Source organism: Carettochelys insculpta, chromosome 21 (genome assembly GCF_033958435.1).
Source record: "Carettochelys insculpta isolate YL-2023 chromosome 21, ASM3395843v1, whole genome shotgun sequence".
Classification (NCBI taxonomy): Eukaryota; Metazoa; Chordata; order Testudines; family Carettochelyidae; genus Carettochelys; species Carettochelys insculpta.
In genome coordinates, this window is record NC_134157.1 from 21,017,749 (window position 1) to 21,035,626 (window position 17,878).

The 17,878-nt window shown below is 46.3% G+C and overlaps 1 protein-coding gene across 7 annotated transcripts in view; it reads left to right on the forward strand.

Annotated features, from left to right (window-relative positions):
- The window catches only part of DAB2IP (DAB2 interacting protein), a 421,910-nt gene that overhangs the window by 199,843 nt on the left and 204,189 nt on the right, over positions 1–17,878 (forward strand). For all 7 annotated transcript variants that reach the window (XR_012648388.1, XM_075015746.1, XM_075015751.1 and 4 more), the window contains one exon: positions 16–119. Coding sequence is in view for 6 of the 7 variants with exons in the window: in XM_075015744.1 (XP_074871845.1) it covers positions 16–119 (104 nt within the window). In the remaining variant the exon portion in view is untranslated. The remainder of the gene's footprint in view (positions 1–15; positions 120–17,878) is intronic.

A 17,878-nucleotide genomic window follows, 5' to 3' on the forward strand; every position in this document is an offset into this window, starting at 1 on the left:
CTGTGCCCTTTGCAGAGTCCCCCCCAGAGAGGGCCGGGCAGCGGCGCAGCATGCCCAGCGGGGTCCTGGAGAAAAATCCCAGCATGGAGCCTACCACCACAACACCATTCCGGGTCACGGTAAATGTCTTTCACCACCTCTGTTACTGCTCTGGGGCTCAGGCAAGAGGAGAGTGTGTCTGTCACAGTTATGAGAGCTGGCAGCTGTCTATGGAAATCTTTGGTTACCTAAAGGTGCAGATTATAGTACAACTTGAACCAGTCTAATTCAGAACACTCTTGTCCAGCAGCATCCATAATCTGTCATGATTTTAGTTAGATGGACAACCACTTGTCATAGGTGTGGCCAAGTTTCCCATGGTCCCATAAGTTTGTTTACAGCCACCAGTCCTGGTTCTCAGTGTCCTGCACTGTTGTTTATTTCCTGGTAAACGTCTTCTAAGAGCTCGGTAAGCAGCAGAAGTGTTGGTAATGCTGCTAGACAATATTGACCTGCCGTTGTCTGGCAAATTCTCTCATCTGGCACTAATCAGGCCCCAAAGGTGCCGGACGAGAGAGGTTCAACTTGCAGCTATGATTAGAATATGCAGCAGTAAAGGCCTTTTCTGTAATCTTCTAAAATTCTAAATTAAATTAGGGATTGTCGTTAGATTTGTAGGCTGGTTCCTTGTGACCCCTGTGGAAGAGCAGACAAGCGATGTTATCGTGAAGAGAAGATCTAAGCTCTGCACTTCCCCTTACATTAGAATTTGCACAGGTATATTTGTAGCTGCTCCTCTCCCTGGCCCTGAATGACTCAACTTGTCTCCATAAAACTAACGGATTCTTCTGCTTCCAAGGTTCTCCAAATGGAATGCATGGTCATCTGCCTCCAGGGCTGGGGTTTGAATGAATAATGGGAAAGGCCGATAATTACGTGGGTCAGGAACATGCTCTGATGACAAATGGGAGGTACAGCGGTGGGAGCAAAATAAACCGTTTTTAAAGTAGGCCTTAATGATACCGTGAAGAGAAGCCATTTTTTTTAAAAGTCTTTTCATCCTGGCCCCATCTGTAGTTAATGAAATGGAGCCTGTGTACTGGGGAATGCAGGATTCATAATCAGCAGAGGGCACCAAGGTCTTTGGCGGAACCATCATGAGTCATAATTTACGAGGGAAATCTCTTCACAGCTCTCCAGAGAAGATGCAAATTTAAGGTGGAATGAGCTAGGGGTGGATGTACCAGAGCTGAGCACTGAAAGGCACATTTTCAAGAGCGGGATGTGTATTGTGCCCAGATAAAAAAGCTGCACCTGGCATTTGTGTGTGTGAAATAGGCACGTACGCTAAGTGCCAACTTGCATGGTATGTTCAAGCATTTTCTCTGTGTGGCCGGATGTACAATATAGGACCCGGTTGTACTAGCCCACATATTGTATGGGAAGGGGGCCACAGTAAGTCCAGATATGCAGGGCCAGAATTTTAAAAAAGCAAGCTCAAAAATGGGACAGTTATCAGAGGTGTTGCCATGTTAGCCTGCATCTGAAAAACCTGCGAGAAGTCCTGTGGCACTGTATAGGCTAGCAGATTTTTTGGTGCATAAGCTTTTGTGACAAAGACCCAAGTGGATCTTTGTCCAGGAAAGCTTATGCTCCAAAAAGAAATGTTAGTCTATAAGGTGCCACAGGACTTCTTGTAGCTTTTTTTTTCAAAAATGGGTGCACACCCCTTACACTTTCCAAAATGCCCACTGGTTCCTAGCAGTTATCTTTGAGAACTCTTGGGGGATAGTTGAGGGCCCAGAGGACAGGGGTAGGGCAAACATAATACCTCTCTTTAGGAAGGGGAAGAAAGCTGACCCTGTGAATAGACCAATCATCCTCACTTCAATATCTGGGAAGATACTGGAACAGACTAGGAAACAATCTGGTTGTAAGCACCTAGCAGGTAAGAGGTACAGAGAATGGGCAGCATGGGTTTGTCAAGAACAAATCAGGCCAACCCTGACTAATTTCATGTGACAGGTTCCTGGCCGAGTGAATGATGGGGTGGGGTAAGCCATGGACGTGAAATACCTTGACTTTTTAGTAAGGCTTTTGATGCAGTCCCAGATGACACTCACAAGTAAACTGGGGAAATTACTATAAAATGGGTGGCACAACCTTATTCAAAATAGTTAACAGTGATTTGCTGTGAAATTGGGAGGGCATCTCTAGCGGGTCCCACAGTTGCCAATCCTGAGTCCAGCACTATTCAGGAGAGTGGACTGGAGAGTATGTTTATAAATTGTTTAGATGGTGTTAAACTGGGAGGAGTTGCAAGTACTTTGAAGGAGAGAATTAGAACTGAAAACTACCTTGACAAATCCAACTCATTAAAAAAAAGTCCATTCACAAAGCAAGGTTTGATTTGCATCACCTGTAGAAGTGTCTGAGCTAGGTCTGATCTTGCTAGACTGAACTCAGCTGGAGGAATAATATCAGCAAAGCTATGGAAGCAGAGTGGGGCAGGTCACTCAGGTGTGTACCCCAAATCCTAAGAGGCAGATGAAAGGTCACTTGAATATGTCTACGCTTCCTGCAGTGACACTTCCTGGTTTGCAATGTAAACACAATGAATTTAAAATCTGAAGCAAGATCAGTCGCCACCATCCCCACCTACGCTCTTTGAGGAGGTGGGGGAGACTGTTCTCAACTGGCTGAGTTGGTCTCTGGTTTGGAATAGAGCCTCATTTTGTCAGTGCTGATGCTGGACTTCTAAATAAGTTTTAGACTTTGGGTGTTTCGCACATTGGCTTTGCCTCCAGCTCTGCAGAGGCCTCATCAGAAAGTCCTGAGGAAATTCAAAAAGGGTTTTGCTGATCCATTTGCTGTGTTTCTCTTTCATTCTTGTAATATCTGTATTCTTGGAAGCAAACCCAACATTCTGTTGCTGGTCTTACTGCTTCTACCCCAGCAGCAGCCCTAACCCTTCATTTGTAGCACCTGTGGTTGGGTGCAGTAAATGTAGCTTATCTTTCCAGTGTCACAGTAAGGTCAGGTGAAGGGGGACTGGGCCCTGGGAGTGGAACTCTTGAGCAGAAACTGTGCTTCCCTTTGCCTGTCCTTACGCACTGTCTGCACTATCACTAGAACATCAGTTTGAACTAGTCATTGCACAGATGCAAAGGCTATACAATAATTTGATATAAAATCATTGACGTACGCGCAAAGCACCAGCCACACACAACGCCAGATCAATAAAGAAGAAAGACGGGAGTTGCAGAGGCTTCTGGGAGGGTATGCTAATTGTCCATTTGCTAAAAGATGTAATGACTTAAGTGCAAGGAATTTTTACATTGTGTTTCTTAAAGTTTCAATGGTATAAGTGCGTAACAATGTATATTGGAGCCACATATGTCGAGGACAAACTGTACTTGCAAAGCCACCTCCCTGGATTCGCCAATTGTGTAGCTAAAATCGACTTATCTGTGGTTGACTTCCATGTCTGTCTACATGGAAAAAGTCAATGGGAGCATTTCTCCCCTCAACCATGCTTATTCCTCACCTCTTGTGAGGAACCCAGGGGTCGACTTTGACCCCTGAGAGCATCATTTCACGCTTGTGTGAAATCAAACCCTGGAAGATCAACCCTGAGCAGGTCGATCTTCTCTGATAGTGCAGGTGTTGCCTTAGGATGTTTGTAGCCAAACATTGGTTTGATTTCAGGAGCTTTTCTCTTCTTTTTTTTTTTTTAATGGGCATTATTAGGGAGGACATGTTTAACAAGGAATGCTGCAGCATGATCAGTGATCATTTGGGTTCCAAAAGCTTCTGTGGTGGGATGAACTCACCAAAGATGGACATGGACTCACAGACTGAACACCCAACCAGACCATTGTGTGACCCTATCTAGAGATCAAAACATGGAGTGTGTGATCTGCAAAGATGCTGTGTCCCTCTGGGTTTTATCTTGATGATGACGTAGGAGAAATCTTACCACTTATTCCCAGTTGGTGGAAATGAAGCTCTGTTTCTCATCTCTCTTCTTCAAATGGAGTGCATCTGTGACCCACACACCTCGGTGTGATTGACTACCCCATGTAGTGGCACCTAGTCCACTTACACAGAGAACAAATGAGTCTCCTTTACAGCCTTAGCTGAGAGCCAGTTGGCTTTTAGCTGAAACCATAGAGGCTCCTGCACTGAGGTCCAGAGGACCCAGGTTCAAATCTCCTTGTGGGCAATTAAACATCTGCTGTGCGATTCCAGAGCCGTAATTCCAGTCTTTACCCAGTGGGATGGTTGGTATGAGATGTGGTGACTTGGCTATCAAAACTAACTTGTGTTCCAGAGTCCATATGACGTGTAGAACAGCATCACAGGTAAATAAACTCTTGCTAGAGAGAGGTGTGGCATTTGCCTTCTGCGTTACTCAGTACACGGTCATGTAACTTCTGTTTCATCTCAGCTCTGGGAATGTTACTTTGGTTAATACAAATGGCTTCATTACATGCATAGCTTTTATGGCTGCCTGGATTTTAGCAGATGCCAGAGAGGAGAAATTTTATTCTGCCTCGCCTTCCTTCATTAACCAGAAGAGGAGCATTAGCAGTCAGTCCACTCCTGCCACTGGGAATAGTAATTAGTGCTTTAGTTTAGTGGTAATGGGATGATTACTTTTGAGCCTGCTGCTGTAGCTTTTGATGTCGTAAGCTTTTCATATTTTACAGCTGATTGTTCATCCCTGACATCTCCATCCTTCTGCTGGAGTCTCCAAGGGCTCAATGTACATGGGAGCCGCTGAATGCAAAGGCTTGGGCTTGGGTTTGGGATTTGCTGCACTTTCGGATGCTTCATTCATGACATTCATTGCAACTTGGGGCATTTGCACGCTGCATTGGCGTAAAGGTTGGCGGGCCGGCCGGCCTGTCTGGGAACAGAAGTGGTGGAGGCTCAGCTGTGGGCTTCGGGATGTGTGGTGCTGATGGCAAGCAGGTGGATGCTGCTTTGAGGATCAGGGGTGCTGGGCTCCCTTAGCCCCCATTGATACTGAGCGCCTTGTGGAAATGGAGCCCTTGATGTCTCCTCCATGTGTCAGTTTTGCCAGTTTCCGGTGGCTGGTGGGCAAGACACGGCCTTCAGGCCAGATGCAGCCCGGCGAGCCTTTCAGTTGGGCCTCTCCCTGTGCACAGAGCAGCACCGCTCAAACTGGCTAGCTGCTCCCCGTGGCTCTGTGCTGTGGGAGCAGAGCAGGAGAGGGCTTTTGCACTGTACCCCTTCTCCCCCCAGCAAAATCTCTCTGCTCCCACTGGCTGGTTTCTGGCCCATAGGAGTGGAGAGATTTTGCTGGGGGAGGGGCAGCATGGGACGACTCCCCGGCAGTGCAGAGAGCCTGTGGCGTGGCCTAGGGTTGCTAGCAAGCCTGGCAGCCTGCCCGAGAGTGCTGCTGGCTGGGAGCTGCTTAGGTGAGTGTCTCTTGGCCTGAGCCTGCCTCTGGCACCCCGCCCCTTCCCCATGTCAGAATCTTCTCCTACACCCAGAGCCCCTCCTGGACCATGCACCCCAATCCTTTGCTACAGGTCACAACCCTCTTCACCCAAACTCCCTCTCAGCTCCCTTCTGACCCAACCCCATCCCAGACCCCATGCCCCCTCCATAGAAATGTGCAGCCCTTGGCCACTTACTAAAACCTTAGTTCCTCCCCCACACCCCATAACAGATCTTAGCTATCCCTAATGTTTATGCTTGTATAAGTCTGTGCGTATACAACATCTGCAGCATCTATGGAGTTAACTGCACCCAAATTTATAGCAAAATCCTGCTCTTTCCAGTGACATCTTTCTTTCCACCTATAGTGTCAATGTGATTTTAATTGTGCATCTCAAATGTGAAAAACCCTCTCACCCAGGACGATCCATATGTTGCAACGTTCTTAATTTCCTCCTTGTAACCTGTCTCCCCAGCACTGCACTAAGAGTGCAGAATGGAACCTGATGATGTCTTACAAACCATGACCTGAAAGGCTTTGCCTTATCTATGGGTCATTTGATGCATGTTGGCGTGTCCCTCATAACTAATGCAATTCCAGATCTGTCAGGGCAGTTTTGTGCAGTGTAGGATGTAAAGATGAGTACAAGCCTCTCCTCCTCCAGGACTGTGGCGTTCCCAAAGTACATACGGTATATTAAAATAAAGTCTTACTGATAGCATCTGTTGCCTTGGGAACTGGACTTTGTCTGGCTCTTAATGACCAAGAGTCAGAGATGGCCTCGCCAGTGGGCGGGGCCCAAGATGGTATGCTGACGGCAGGGCCCAGATTGTGGGTGTTAGATGCTATAGTCAATTGGAGCATAGGGCCCAAGGCAATCTCCTTGCCTTAAGGCTGGGCCTACCAGGAGTAACCTGAATATCTTGATGAAGTCAGTAGAGAATGTGGTCTACAGTGTCCTAATAACTGAGAACAGCACCTGGTGACAGAAAGAAGCTCAAAGAATTTGGTACGCTGGTAGACTTTTGCTCCAAGTCCAGCATCTCTGATTTAAAAAAAAAAAACACAGTCCAACCCAACCCCATATTGTAGATCAACCAGCCGGTTATGCAACGTGCCTATATGGAGTTGGGGATTCCTTCCTGGGCCATGCAGCAATTAGGTGCCCAGAGGCATGAAATTTGACTGCATTATCTTAGTGTATAGAGGGTGAATCCAGGCCCAGCTGAAGTCATTGGTAGTTTGTTTTCCATTTATCATAAGCCAGGTCTACACTAAACCTTAAAGTCGATTGTAGGTAAGTCATTCCAGCTATGGTGATTGCTCAGCTCGAGTCAACATAACAGCGATTGACTTACCTGGCCGTCCTCACAGAGGGAGGTTGACAGAGTTTCTCCCATCATCCTCCCTTGCTCGAGATTGAGGAGTACAGGGGTCGACTGTCAACCCTTGATAGTTCGATTTTGTGTGTCGCTACTAGGCACATGAAATCAAACCCTGGAAGATTGACCCTGCCTGGGTAGCGCAGGTGTACCCTGACGCACCGAGGTACACGTGGAGGTTCTGATCCCTTCCCCAGTTAGCTGAGCAACAGTGCAAAGTTAAATGGTTTTGTTGAGTCCTTCTGTGTTTAGGGCGTGAGCGCTGACGACAGGGTCTGCTGGGGAGGAGTCATGAGCAGCGTGTCTCCCATGAAAAGACCAGCTGAGACCGGGTGTGTTTGTTCACGTGCAGGTGCGCCTTCACAAACCAGCCAACAAAACAGAATAATAGAGGCCATGAATCAGACACCTTAATGTGAGGCCATCGGTTCAAATCCAACCCGGCTTTGGCGTGACCAAGAGTTGTTCCCAGCTGCTGGCTGGTTGGTAGGGGGCAGGGGTCCATATTCAGGCCTGTGAGTGTGTGTAGGAGGGGGCAGTTCCCCCAGGGCCTGACACTTCAAAAGGGCAGAGGGCTCGTGGGCACTGCTACCCCAGCAGCAGTGGCGTCTGGAGCTGAGTGCCCTTCACGTTGGCAGCGGAGTGCTTCAGGGCACGCTCGGGGGCTGCGAGGGCTTGGGGAGGAGGGGAGGGGTGCATGCCAGGTGGTTCTGAGGGCTGGCTGCAAATTTTCCTGCATAGTTGCAAAGTGAAATTTTCCTGCATGGAAACCAGAGAGCTCAACAGGTGATGGGTTTGTCACTGAAACCTGCAGCCTTGTCTAATAAACCAGCCAAGCAAAGGGCTGGAACCTAAGGAGCACCCCCAGGGAATGAGAGATTCTGCTTCATCTGCCAGGAGCAGAGTCACTGTGAGGCAGGGTAAAATAACCAAGTGTAATTACATCAATCCCAGCTCATTAGGATGCTGCCATCTATTGGTCACTTGGATGAGAGCTCAGGTTGGTTAAATTCTGCTCCTGGCCAGGCAGCTGTGCTGATGGGGGGAAGGTCTGACCCTGTGAATAATATCTGCAGTGACAAAAGTGGCTGAGAAATAGGAATGGTTTCTCCCAGCTCGGTGATGCCATGCGATGTCTCCCAGCTCAGTGACTGTGTGAAAGCTCACGTTCCAACAGGGCAAATTAGCAGGTCAGATGTGTCACCTTTCCAAAGGTTCAAAACCAACTCCATTAAAAAACATAGTCTGCCTTCCTGACAGGGCTGGGTGAAGGGTCTTCTCTCCTCCTCTCCTCAGACTCTCTCTCACCTTGTGTCTTTCCGTTTACTCCCCATTTCCCACCCACCCCCCATTTAAAAAAATCAAACAAAAACTTTATGCTGGATTTACATTCACCACATTCTCTGCTCTGTTCCCCCATCTGGAGCTGTGCTGCATGTGATTTCCTGACAGGAGAAGTCCTATCTGGAGGATGGCTCTGCTGGAAGGAAGCGCATCAGCCAGGATCTTTTGGGGGAGACTTGCTTTGGGCTTGTGATTTCGAAGACTCGTCTGAAGTTAAATATGTAACCTGCAAGCTAGAGGCTTGAGGGAATCTCTGTGGGGGAGTGAAGAGGTTGGAGATGGGTAGGGATCTCTTAGCAGAGCTCCTTGGTGTGAATAAAACTCAGGCTAATGCCTGGGTGTGGAACAGGACTGTCTCATTGTTGCCTTTGGCTCCCCATCTGTTGTTTGGCCCTATACTTCGATTGCAGACTTATGGGAGCCGGGACCACTGTGGACTATGTGGTCCTGGTCCATGACTGACACTACCTGCTATCACAAAAAAAACAGGAGTCCAGTAGCACTTTAGAGACTAACAAAATAATTCATTAGGTGGGGAGCTTTCGTGGGATAGACCCACTTGGTCTGAAGAAGTATATAGACCAACACAGCTATCTCTCTGTTACTATTCAACATGCAAGGCATTACCTACTGCCATAGGACAAATTAATTGAGTGTTATTCATCATCTTTAAATACGGGGTTGACTGCCTAGAAACTGCCGTTATTTTAACTGGCTTTTCCTGCCTCCCCTTTAGGGCTGTTTGGAGAGCCCGTTTTGAGGGACTCTGCCCAGGACAACACCTTAGAATCATGCAATGCTAGGACTGGAAGGGACCTTGAGAGGTCATTGTGTCCAGCCCCCCTGCCTCACCTCGCTCTTCCCAGTTTGAACTTGCACACTCTGTGCCTCCCAGGTCCCTTTGCAATGAGGCAGCTGTCGTTGCAAAGAAACCACCCCGTTACCTTTTGTCCTGTTTGCATGTTTAACATGTCTCTTCTCTGGGTCTGTTTGAGCTGGCTGTGCAGCAGCCTCTGACATGCAGCGTAGTAAGAATAGCTTAAAATTGTGACGTCCTCCTAGCTGGCTTGTAACCGCCTGATAAATGAAATATTTCATTAAGCACTAATGGCAGTGTTCCACTAAACAGAAACTCCTGAGGAGATGAAAGAAGCCCTCTCTGTCCTTCTCCTCCCCTGAACATAATCTTAAATGACGGGTTCTGATTCAAGCTGCTATTGACTAGTTATTAAAGGATTTTTTCAAGTTTTTGCCAATATATAATGTATACTATTTCCCATTTAGTTTCTAATCATTTTGCTAAATGTACTCATGTAAATTACACTTTAATAATGTGACTTTCTTTGGAAACTCTTCCTTCGGGTATTATGAGGGGAAGTGAATGGAAGGAAAGGGTGCTTCCCTCTGCATGAATACCCTCTCTCTAATTGAAATGTAATTGTTTACTAAACCGTTCCAATGAGAAGGGAAAATTACTATCATTTTGGTCTGTGGCTGCATACATTAGAGCACCCCTTTTACTGGGGATTGAATTTAAGGAGAATAGGAACATTATCACAGATGATATATAAACAGAAAGCTATTATCATTAAACTGTCAACTGCAACTGAATTTGGATAACGAGTGTTAGCAGCGGCAAGAAATTATATGTAAATTACCTTGTGGATTCAGTCTGTTTTTGTGAAACAGGGCACACTCAGGGGTTTGGGCTTCAGCTGCGTCTTTGGGAAACAAAAGTGAAGTCATCTCGGGGACTGTTATGTGGTCCCTTAAGGTCCGAGCAGCGCTGTGCTGCGAGATTTAGGTGTGATAAAAATGCTGTCTGAATCTCCCTTGGTAATTGCACTTAAATGGCATCTCCTCATCACAGATTGTCCACACTGTCTGACCCCAATTTCGATAGGGAAACTGAGGCAGGGGTCAGTTACGGTAATTGGCCAAGATCACCCAAAAAGTCAGGAAAGGCCTCCTGAGTTTAATTTCCCATATTCTCACTTCCAGTCCCAGATTCCAACCACTGTTAGCTGCTACTAATTTGTACATTGCCTCTCTCAGTTCCAGCTATAGTGCCTGGACGAATGTAGTGGCCTGTGAAAATGAATGGGTGGAACATCTGGCCTCCCAGTCATTATTCCCAGACCAGACGTGCCCAAGCTTTGCTGTCCTATGTCTTCAAACTTTAATTTGTTAATAACCTCTGAACTTGCCTCTCCTTATCGCTTGAAATCTACTCCATTCATAATGAATCGGTAGGCCCGCTGCACAGCTTCTGTTCATCTTCTGTGTGCTTTCACAATGTGCGGCTCAAATGCACTGAGAACAGGCCTGAAAGTCAGGGGTGGTCACAGAAATTCATTAAATAGAGGTTGACATTTTCCTCTCTCAGTGCTGGCAGGCGAATCCGAAAATGCATCAGACCAGTCTAGACACAGCATCCTTTGAGTGAAGTGCAAAACCACCTGCAGCTGAACAGCTGTTTTGGGTCTTCTACTTTCTATAAACTGTGGTGTAAGTAACAGGGAAAGAGTCTTATTAAAAAGGTGTCAGGTTCTTCATTTGAATCTTGCCATGTACCTGTAAAGTTCTAGAAAGTAAACTGTTGATTTCTCGCAGTTCTGGGAGCACTGGTTGAAGGATATGTGGGGCTGTCAGATTTCAGCACAGGACTGCTGTTGAATCCACTGTGGATTTATTCGGTACATCAGATGTGAGACAGCAATGACAGGATAAAAGACATTGTGTTATGACCTGTTTCACTGGAGGGATACTGCATGGTAGAATATAGAATTTTTCCCCCCTGCCCCATTTGAACTGAACGTGTTCTAGGGAGGTCTCCTGGTTGGGGCTCACAGCTGTCCAAAAGAAGCTTTCATGGAAAGGAAAAGTCACTAGGGCTTAGTGATGGGGCCAGTTGAATTCATACAACTAGGCCTATTTCTGTTAAAGCGTTAATAACGCCTTGGCTTTTTTGGGAGGGAATGTGTGTATGAGTCGGGCTAGAAATTTTGTGGCGACCCCCTGGACTCCGAGATGGGGCCAAAATGAGGGGTTCTGTGCATGGGAGAAGGCGGCAGGGGAGTGGGCTTGGGTGGCGTTCTGGGGTCTGGGTAGGACACAGGGTGCGCAGTGAGCTTGAGGTGCAAGTCTGTGTGGGAGGGAGGGTGCAGGAGCAGGTTAGGGATGGCGGTGGTGTCCAGAAGGGGTGCAGAAGCAAGGTGGTGGGGTGGGCTAGGGGTCTTGAAGGTGAGTGCAGGAGAGGGGAGGGGAGGGGGTGCAGGCTCAGGGTGGTGGGAGGGAGAGTGCACAAGAGGGTTGAGAGTGTGGGGTCTTGCAATAGTAGCTGGGGGTGGGAGTGTGCAGGGTCTGCGAAAGAGGGTGCAGGAGTAGGGTGGGAGTGCTTGCCTGGCACAGCTCAGAGCATCACGCATGAGGCTCACATGGCTCTGTGTGCTGCTGAGAACCACTCACCGTGATTTGGACAAGGGGAGTGACATATCCCTTGAGAGCAGGAGTCGCTTCCTCCCCCCACTGCACAGAGCTCATGGGCTGGATCAGGCCCAGGCTCGCCTGGATCAGGCCCACAGCAGGGAGCCTGGTGCTGACACTCCAGCCCCTGAACCAAACCCTCCCCAGCCATGTGGCCGGAGTGCCATTAATGGCGCACACCCCCTCAGGGAGCGGAGGGAGAGCCCCCACCCTTGCAGGCTAAGTCCGTGTTACTCTGAATTTTTGAACAATATAATTACGTTGCCTTAGGACAATCCTAACTATCTCTTGCACGAACACAAGTGTCCTGGAAGAGTTGAACACGACCAGCACTGAAGCCATTATCATTCACCACCACCTCCTTTGGACTGGTCAGGTGGTTCAGATGTCCGATCATCACCTCCAAGGCAGATTCTGTTCTCAGACTTGCAGGAAGGACAGAGCAGCATTGGGGGCCAGAGGAAGTGATCCAGGGACATGGTGAAGACACATGAAAAAGGGCAGCATCGGTGTCAACCCTTGGGAGAACCTTGCCCATGACCATCCCCAGCGAACAGCGTTATTCCGTGAGGGGGTGGCACAGTACAGATGAGGAGAGGTGGAAGAAGGAGAAAAAAGCAGCAAAAACTGCCTCACACCCCTCCAATAGCTACCAACACCTGCCCCTTCTGTGTTAAGACCTGTGGCTCCAGAACTGGGCTGATCAGCCGTCAACAGACTCACAGATAAGAAGGTGACATGAAGACATCCAACTCTTTACGGAGTGACCACTGAGACTCTGACATTACATGGGGATGGGGGCAGAGTCTCCTGAGCACCAAGGGAAGGCCAGATGGGTTGTTTTTGCTCTGTTTCTTTCGCACATCCAGTGAAGTAACTTTTTAGTGTGTTGGTGTGCATGCATTCGAGTGACATTGATTTCTGCATACTATTTCGAACTTGAGTTGCCATGGGAACAAGATTCACTTTCCCCTTCACGCTGTGTCTTTCCCCAGCTCTGCCCTCTGAAGAGGAGAGCTGTATTTCTCCTCCTCTCCCAGTTTTTATAGAGAGTGCCGATAATGGTGCCTGAGACATCAGGGATAATTTGACAAAATGATGATATGAGGCGTAATGCCTTTGGTGATGCGCTTGTGTGGCCCCAGCCTTGGAGATCTGCCAGCAGCCCATCTGTCTTGCGTCTTGCTCTGTAATTACACTGGGTCATATCTTACCTGTGACATTCTTCACACCGTCAAGGAAATTAGTTCAGACACTAATCACGTCTTTATTTCCCGAGTCTCTGTCTGAAGAGAGAGATGCCGCCTCTTGGGCTAAGTATGACCCTCCACCCCACATCCCTGGATTGCATCTGTGTATTTCTAGTGATAAGTGAGGCCCTGGGTTGGCACTAGCAATGGGAGAGGCTGAGTCCTAAAGCCTGTCCTTGCAGTCCTTGGGAACTGTGGGTAAGTTGAGACTTCAGGCTCTGATCGGGTGGTTATGGTACAAGTTGAACCTCTCTAATCCAGATTTCGCTTGTCTGGCAACATCTGTAATCCAATGGGCTGGACAACCACTTATGGGTGTGGCCAAGTTTTCCATGGTCCCATAAAGTTTGTGTCCAGCTACTAGTCCTGGCTCTCAGCGTTCTGTGCTGTTATTTAGCTGTAATTTACCTTAATTGACTTCTAAGAGCCCAGTAAGCAGTGGAAGTGTTGGTAATGCTGTTAGATGATATTGACCTCCCATGATCTGGCAAATTCTCTCATCTGGCACCAGTCAGGTCCCGAGGGTGCCAGATTAGAGAGGTTCAACCACTCGGGGGAAAAGCTGTGCAGGAATGTCAAACTCCAGGTCCCCTGGGAAGGTTCAGGGTGACTGTCCCTCTGCCTTGCCACTTTGGGAGGGAAAGAAAGGTCCAGGCCTGTGATACTTGATAAATTGCTTGCACCACAGTTTCTCCCCCCACCCTCCAAACAGTGGTTGCTGTATTACATTATACAGTTTAGATTTTAAACTCTTTTTAGGTGGAGATTGTCTTCTGACCTGTCTGGGAAGCAGCATACACACCTGTGGTCCAGGCTGTAGCTTGGGAACCGGTAGAGTCAGGTTCAAATCCCTGCTCAGTCAGATTTCCTTTGTGACCTTGGTCAAGTCACATAGCTTCTGGATAAACACATGAACCCTATAGTATTAGGGGCCATGTAAGTATCTTGGACGCCTAGTGATAATTCACGCTTCAAACAAGAAGCTCAGAGTGCCCTATGAGTAATGAACCTCCCACTGGTCTTGTGAAGTAAAGTCCTTATTTTACAGAGAAGGAAAACTGAGCTATAATGAAAGCCTTCTAATCAGTAAGGTAGCCAACTATCACTGAATGACAGCAAGGGCCATTTGTGCGTGGTTGTTTCCTGATTGCAGCCTGACTTTAAATGCAGGTCTCTCTGGTAATTAGCCAGTGAGTCAGAAAACAGCTAAGACAAAAATAAATGAAAGGTAAATCACCTTGATAGATTTGAGAGCTTCCTGCTGCGTAACAAAATCCTGCTCTAAATATATGAAATCCATGGCTAATGATTAGGTAAAAATCCTCACTTCTGGCACCTACCAGTCTGTACATCCCCTCCTGTCCTTTGCAAAACTTTGCTTTTATTTTGCAGAGATTTTATAAAAAGTGTTCCACGCCGGTTCCTAACATTGTGGGAGCTAGTGGGGAATCTGGTCAGTGAGTGTATTGGATCTTTCTTAGACCACTAACAGATTTTTCAAAGTGAGTATCTTGGATAACGACACGGAAAAGAACATCAACACTGTAATTACTGTGGCTTCTTATCTCAAACAATACTCTTCCTTCCCCTAACCCAGAGGACGTGGTATGGGATATGGTGCAGATTGAACATCTCTTGTCCGGCAGCTTTGGGACATGACTGGTGCTGAACAAGAGAATTTGCCGGGTAGTGGGAGGTCAAGATTGTCTTGCAGTATTACCAGCACTTCCACTGCTTACTGGGCTCTGGAAGACAAGTAAGCGTACATGAGAACTAAATAACAGCACAGAGCACTGAGAACCAGGACAGGGGAGGGAGAGAAGTGGGTGGTAGGCAGGCTCCAAGTTGTATTTTTCACATTTAAATTGCTTGTTAGATTTAAATATTTGTGGTTGACATGTGAAAGTGTGTCGCAAGCTTTCCTGTATTCGTTATAGATGTGTGTGCACCTCTAGAGCTGATATGTGTGGTAATGTATAAATGCTCTTCATATGTGTTTCTTGTTCTCTGCTCTTTATTTTAACTATGGTTGGAGCTGTCTATGGATTTGCAAAATCACTTTGAGTGCTTGTACTTCGTATTCCTATCATTTGGTGCCTCCCCTCATTCCCAAGGCTGGTTTACTTAAAAAGCTCAGACTTCCCTAGCCAAACAGGCGCCTGCAAAGTATGGCAATAAAACTAGAAGGGCCCCTCCAAGCAAGGCTGGCGTAGGCCTGTCCATGGCATATAGACTGTTTGTTCTTCCATTTGATTTTTTTCTCTCCTTTATTTTTTCAAAGTCTCTTCTAAGCAGAATGTGACTTAACTGACATTTGGTTTGTACTAATCAGTGATGTTTAGTATGAGCTTAAATCAGGCCTATGAGTTCTCCGTGCCTAATTTTAAGTATTTTCGTGGTGTTTGGACAGGTTTAAGTCAGGAAAGTGGGTAGTGGGAGCTATACAGGGCTAGTATCCTGTGTGAATTACACACTGTTCAACTTACCTGTGCAAAAGTTAACGATTTTTTTAAATGAAAATTAACTGAACGTCAGTATCATCATTTAATGTTCAGAAATGTGGTTGATTGTGTTTGGAGCCACCAGCAGCTGAGGCTTGAATTTCCCCTCTGAATGCGGAACTTTTACTGCAAAACTGCATAACGATGAATCCCACCGTGTAAAGAGAGGCAACGCTGCTTCCTAAAATTTACTATCAAAGCATAGTACCAATCATATTACTAAAGAGCACAGAGGAATCTGACCCTACAATGCCAACACTTAAAATGCTGGTGCTGCCCTATTAACTTGGTATCAGTCGGTAAAAGTGGGGGTCCTACCCCCAATGTTTTCCTTGCTCTTAAATTTTCAAAACAGAACTCTAGTCAGTGATTACTAGCCTGGAGTCTGCAGACCCTAGGGGTCTGCAAGGGTATTGTGAGGGATGGGGTCTGTGTGTGTGTGGGGGGGGGGGAGATAAATAAAAATGATACAAAATAAATTTTAAACAAGTTGCAAAGTTACAATCGTTATTTTTAAATTGAATGTCTTCCCATAATGTCAATACGTTTTTATTATTATTATAATACATAATACATTTAAATACAAGAATTGGCTTTGCTGAGGGGAGTCCATGAACAGCTTGCAGGAGTGTTTGTGGATCCGTGCTAGTGAAAAGGTTGGGAACCACTGCTCTAGATACAGCATGAAATCTGCATGCCACTCCAACCGCAAATCAAGCCAGAGGAAAAGCCAATGAAATGTGGTCCTGAAACATTTTATTTTATGTAACATAGTGAAAGTGGACTTTAAAGGGGGACCTTCATGTAAACAGAGTTATGGAGACGGTCATCTTGTCTCCTGTATGTGTTTTATTGAACAGATTTGGAGTTCTGTGCATCTAGGCTAGGAAAGATTGATTTTTGTCAATAAATGTTGGTAAACATTGATTTCGCTGAACACAAACAAATCCATGAAAAAAAACTTTCATCAGTAATAATAAAAATACACTGATAAACAGCGCCTTACTTTGCCTACATGGAAAATGCTGCATCTGCGTCACAGCCATGCTTAAAGTTTGGACACTTGTTACAGGAACAGCAGGGGTTTCCCATCGCTGGTGGTAATCCATCTCTCCAGGAGACCAGAGCTTGGTGAACAAAAGAATTCTTTCATCACTCTGGCACTATCTGTGCTGGTGTGAGTCAGACCAGAGAAGTAGCTCGGTTAGTCTGTACTCCAGCACAACAAACCAGCAGAAATGTAGCACTTTGAACAAATAAATCATTTTGTTAGTCTTTAAAGTGCTACGTTTCTGCTGCTTTTTTGTGCTGGTGTGAGGTCAGCTTATTATGTCACTCAGGAGTGTGGATTTTTCACACTGCTGAGAGATTTCGCTAAGATGATGTAGTTTTTTTTGGTATTGACCACCCTTGAAATAGTGCTGCTTGAGAACTTTAGAGTCAAAATCCTGTGCTTTCATCTTTAAGCTTGTTACAAATGTTCTAATGAAAGCATTGTAGAAACAGGTAGAATTGTTGATCGAGAGAGACTTACTGTATACACTTTCACATGTGATATTGATGATATGAGCTAAATATTTATAAAGCTTTAAACTGTTTGGATTACATCTTTAAATAGCTGTGTTCTCCCTCTCCACCATTTTCTGTAACTGTGAACATGTAAATAGAGGAAAAATCTCAAAAACATCAAAACTCTCCATCAAAATTATCAAAATATAAAACCTGAATTCTGCCAAGCCTATGCAAATGTCTTCTGGTGCCCATTTTTGTAAGCGTCGGTGCTATCTAGTTTAATCGTGCCCCAGACTGAAAATCAAACAGTCATGAGCTATAAAGCTGGCCCTGCTGCCAGCCTGCTGAGTAGCCTTGGGAAAGTCATTTAACCTGTTTGCTTCAGTTAAATGGAAATAATCTGCATCTGTCACACAAGGTTATTGCAAGCCTTGATTACCTTATATTGGCAAGTTGGTATGAGAGGTACATTGTGGTGTGAATGCAATGTAATGACTATTAAGCCTTAAGACATATACATACAGGATGAACCTTGTAACTCACCCAGACCGTCCCCTGGAGCCAATACAGGTGGTTTGTTTTTTTTCGTCTGCTCTGTATTTTCTAGTGTTTCTGCCAAATTCAGTTTAAATGATCCAAACGGAGGAGCTTTGCTTGGGAAACCGTCCCACAGCTGAATATGTTGTTCCTCTGTTTCGGAGGAAATGATTTACTGCCTGGGGTTTGCTACCCCAGCGACCTCGAATGTCTTGCAGCTGTACGGGGCTTTGATATTGGTGTTTGCTTCCACCAAGAGAAGGCATGAACGCAAAGCGTTTCTCTTTGATGATCTGGGAATCCGGCTGAAGCCAGAGGTGGCTGCCCTAATTCAAAGCTAGAGTTTCAGTCACAAACTGCGAATAACAGAGCATCATCTGTAGGGTCAGGGAATAATTGCCCTGCCCCAGTCCATGG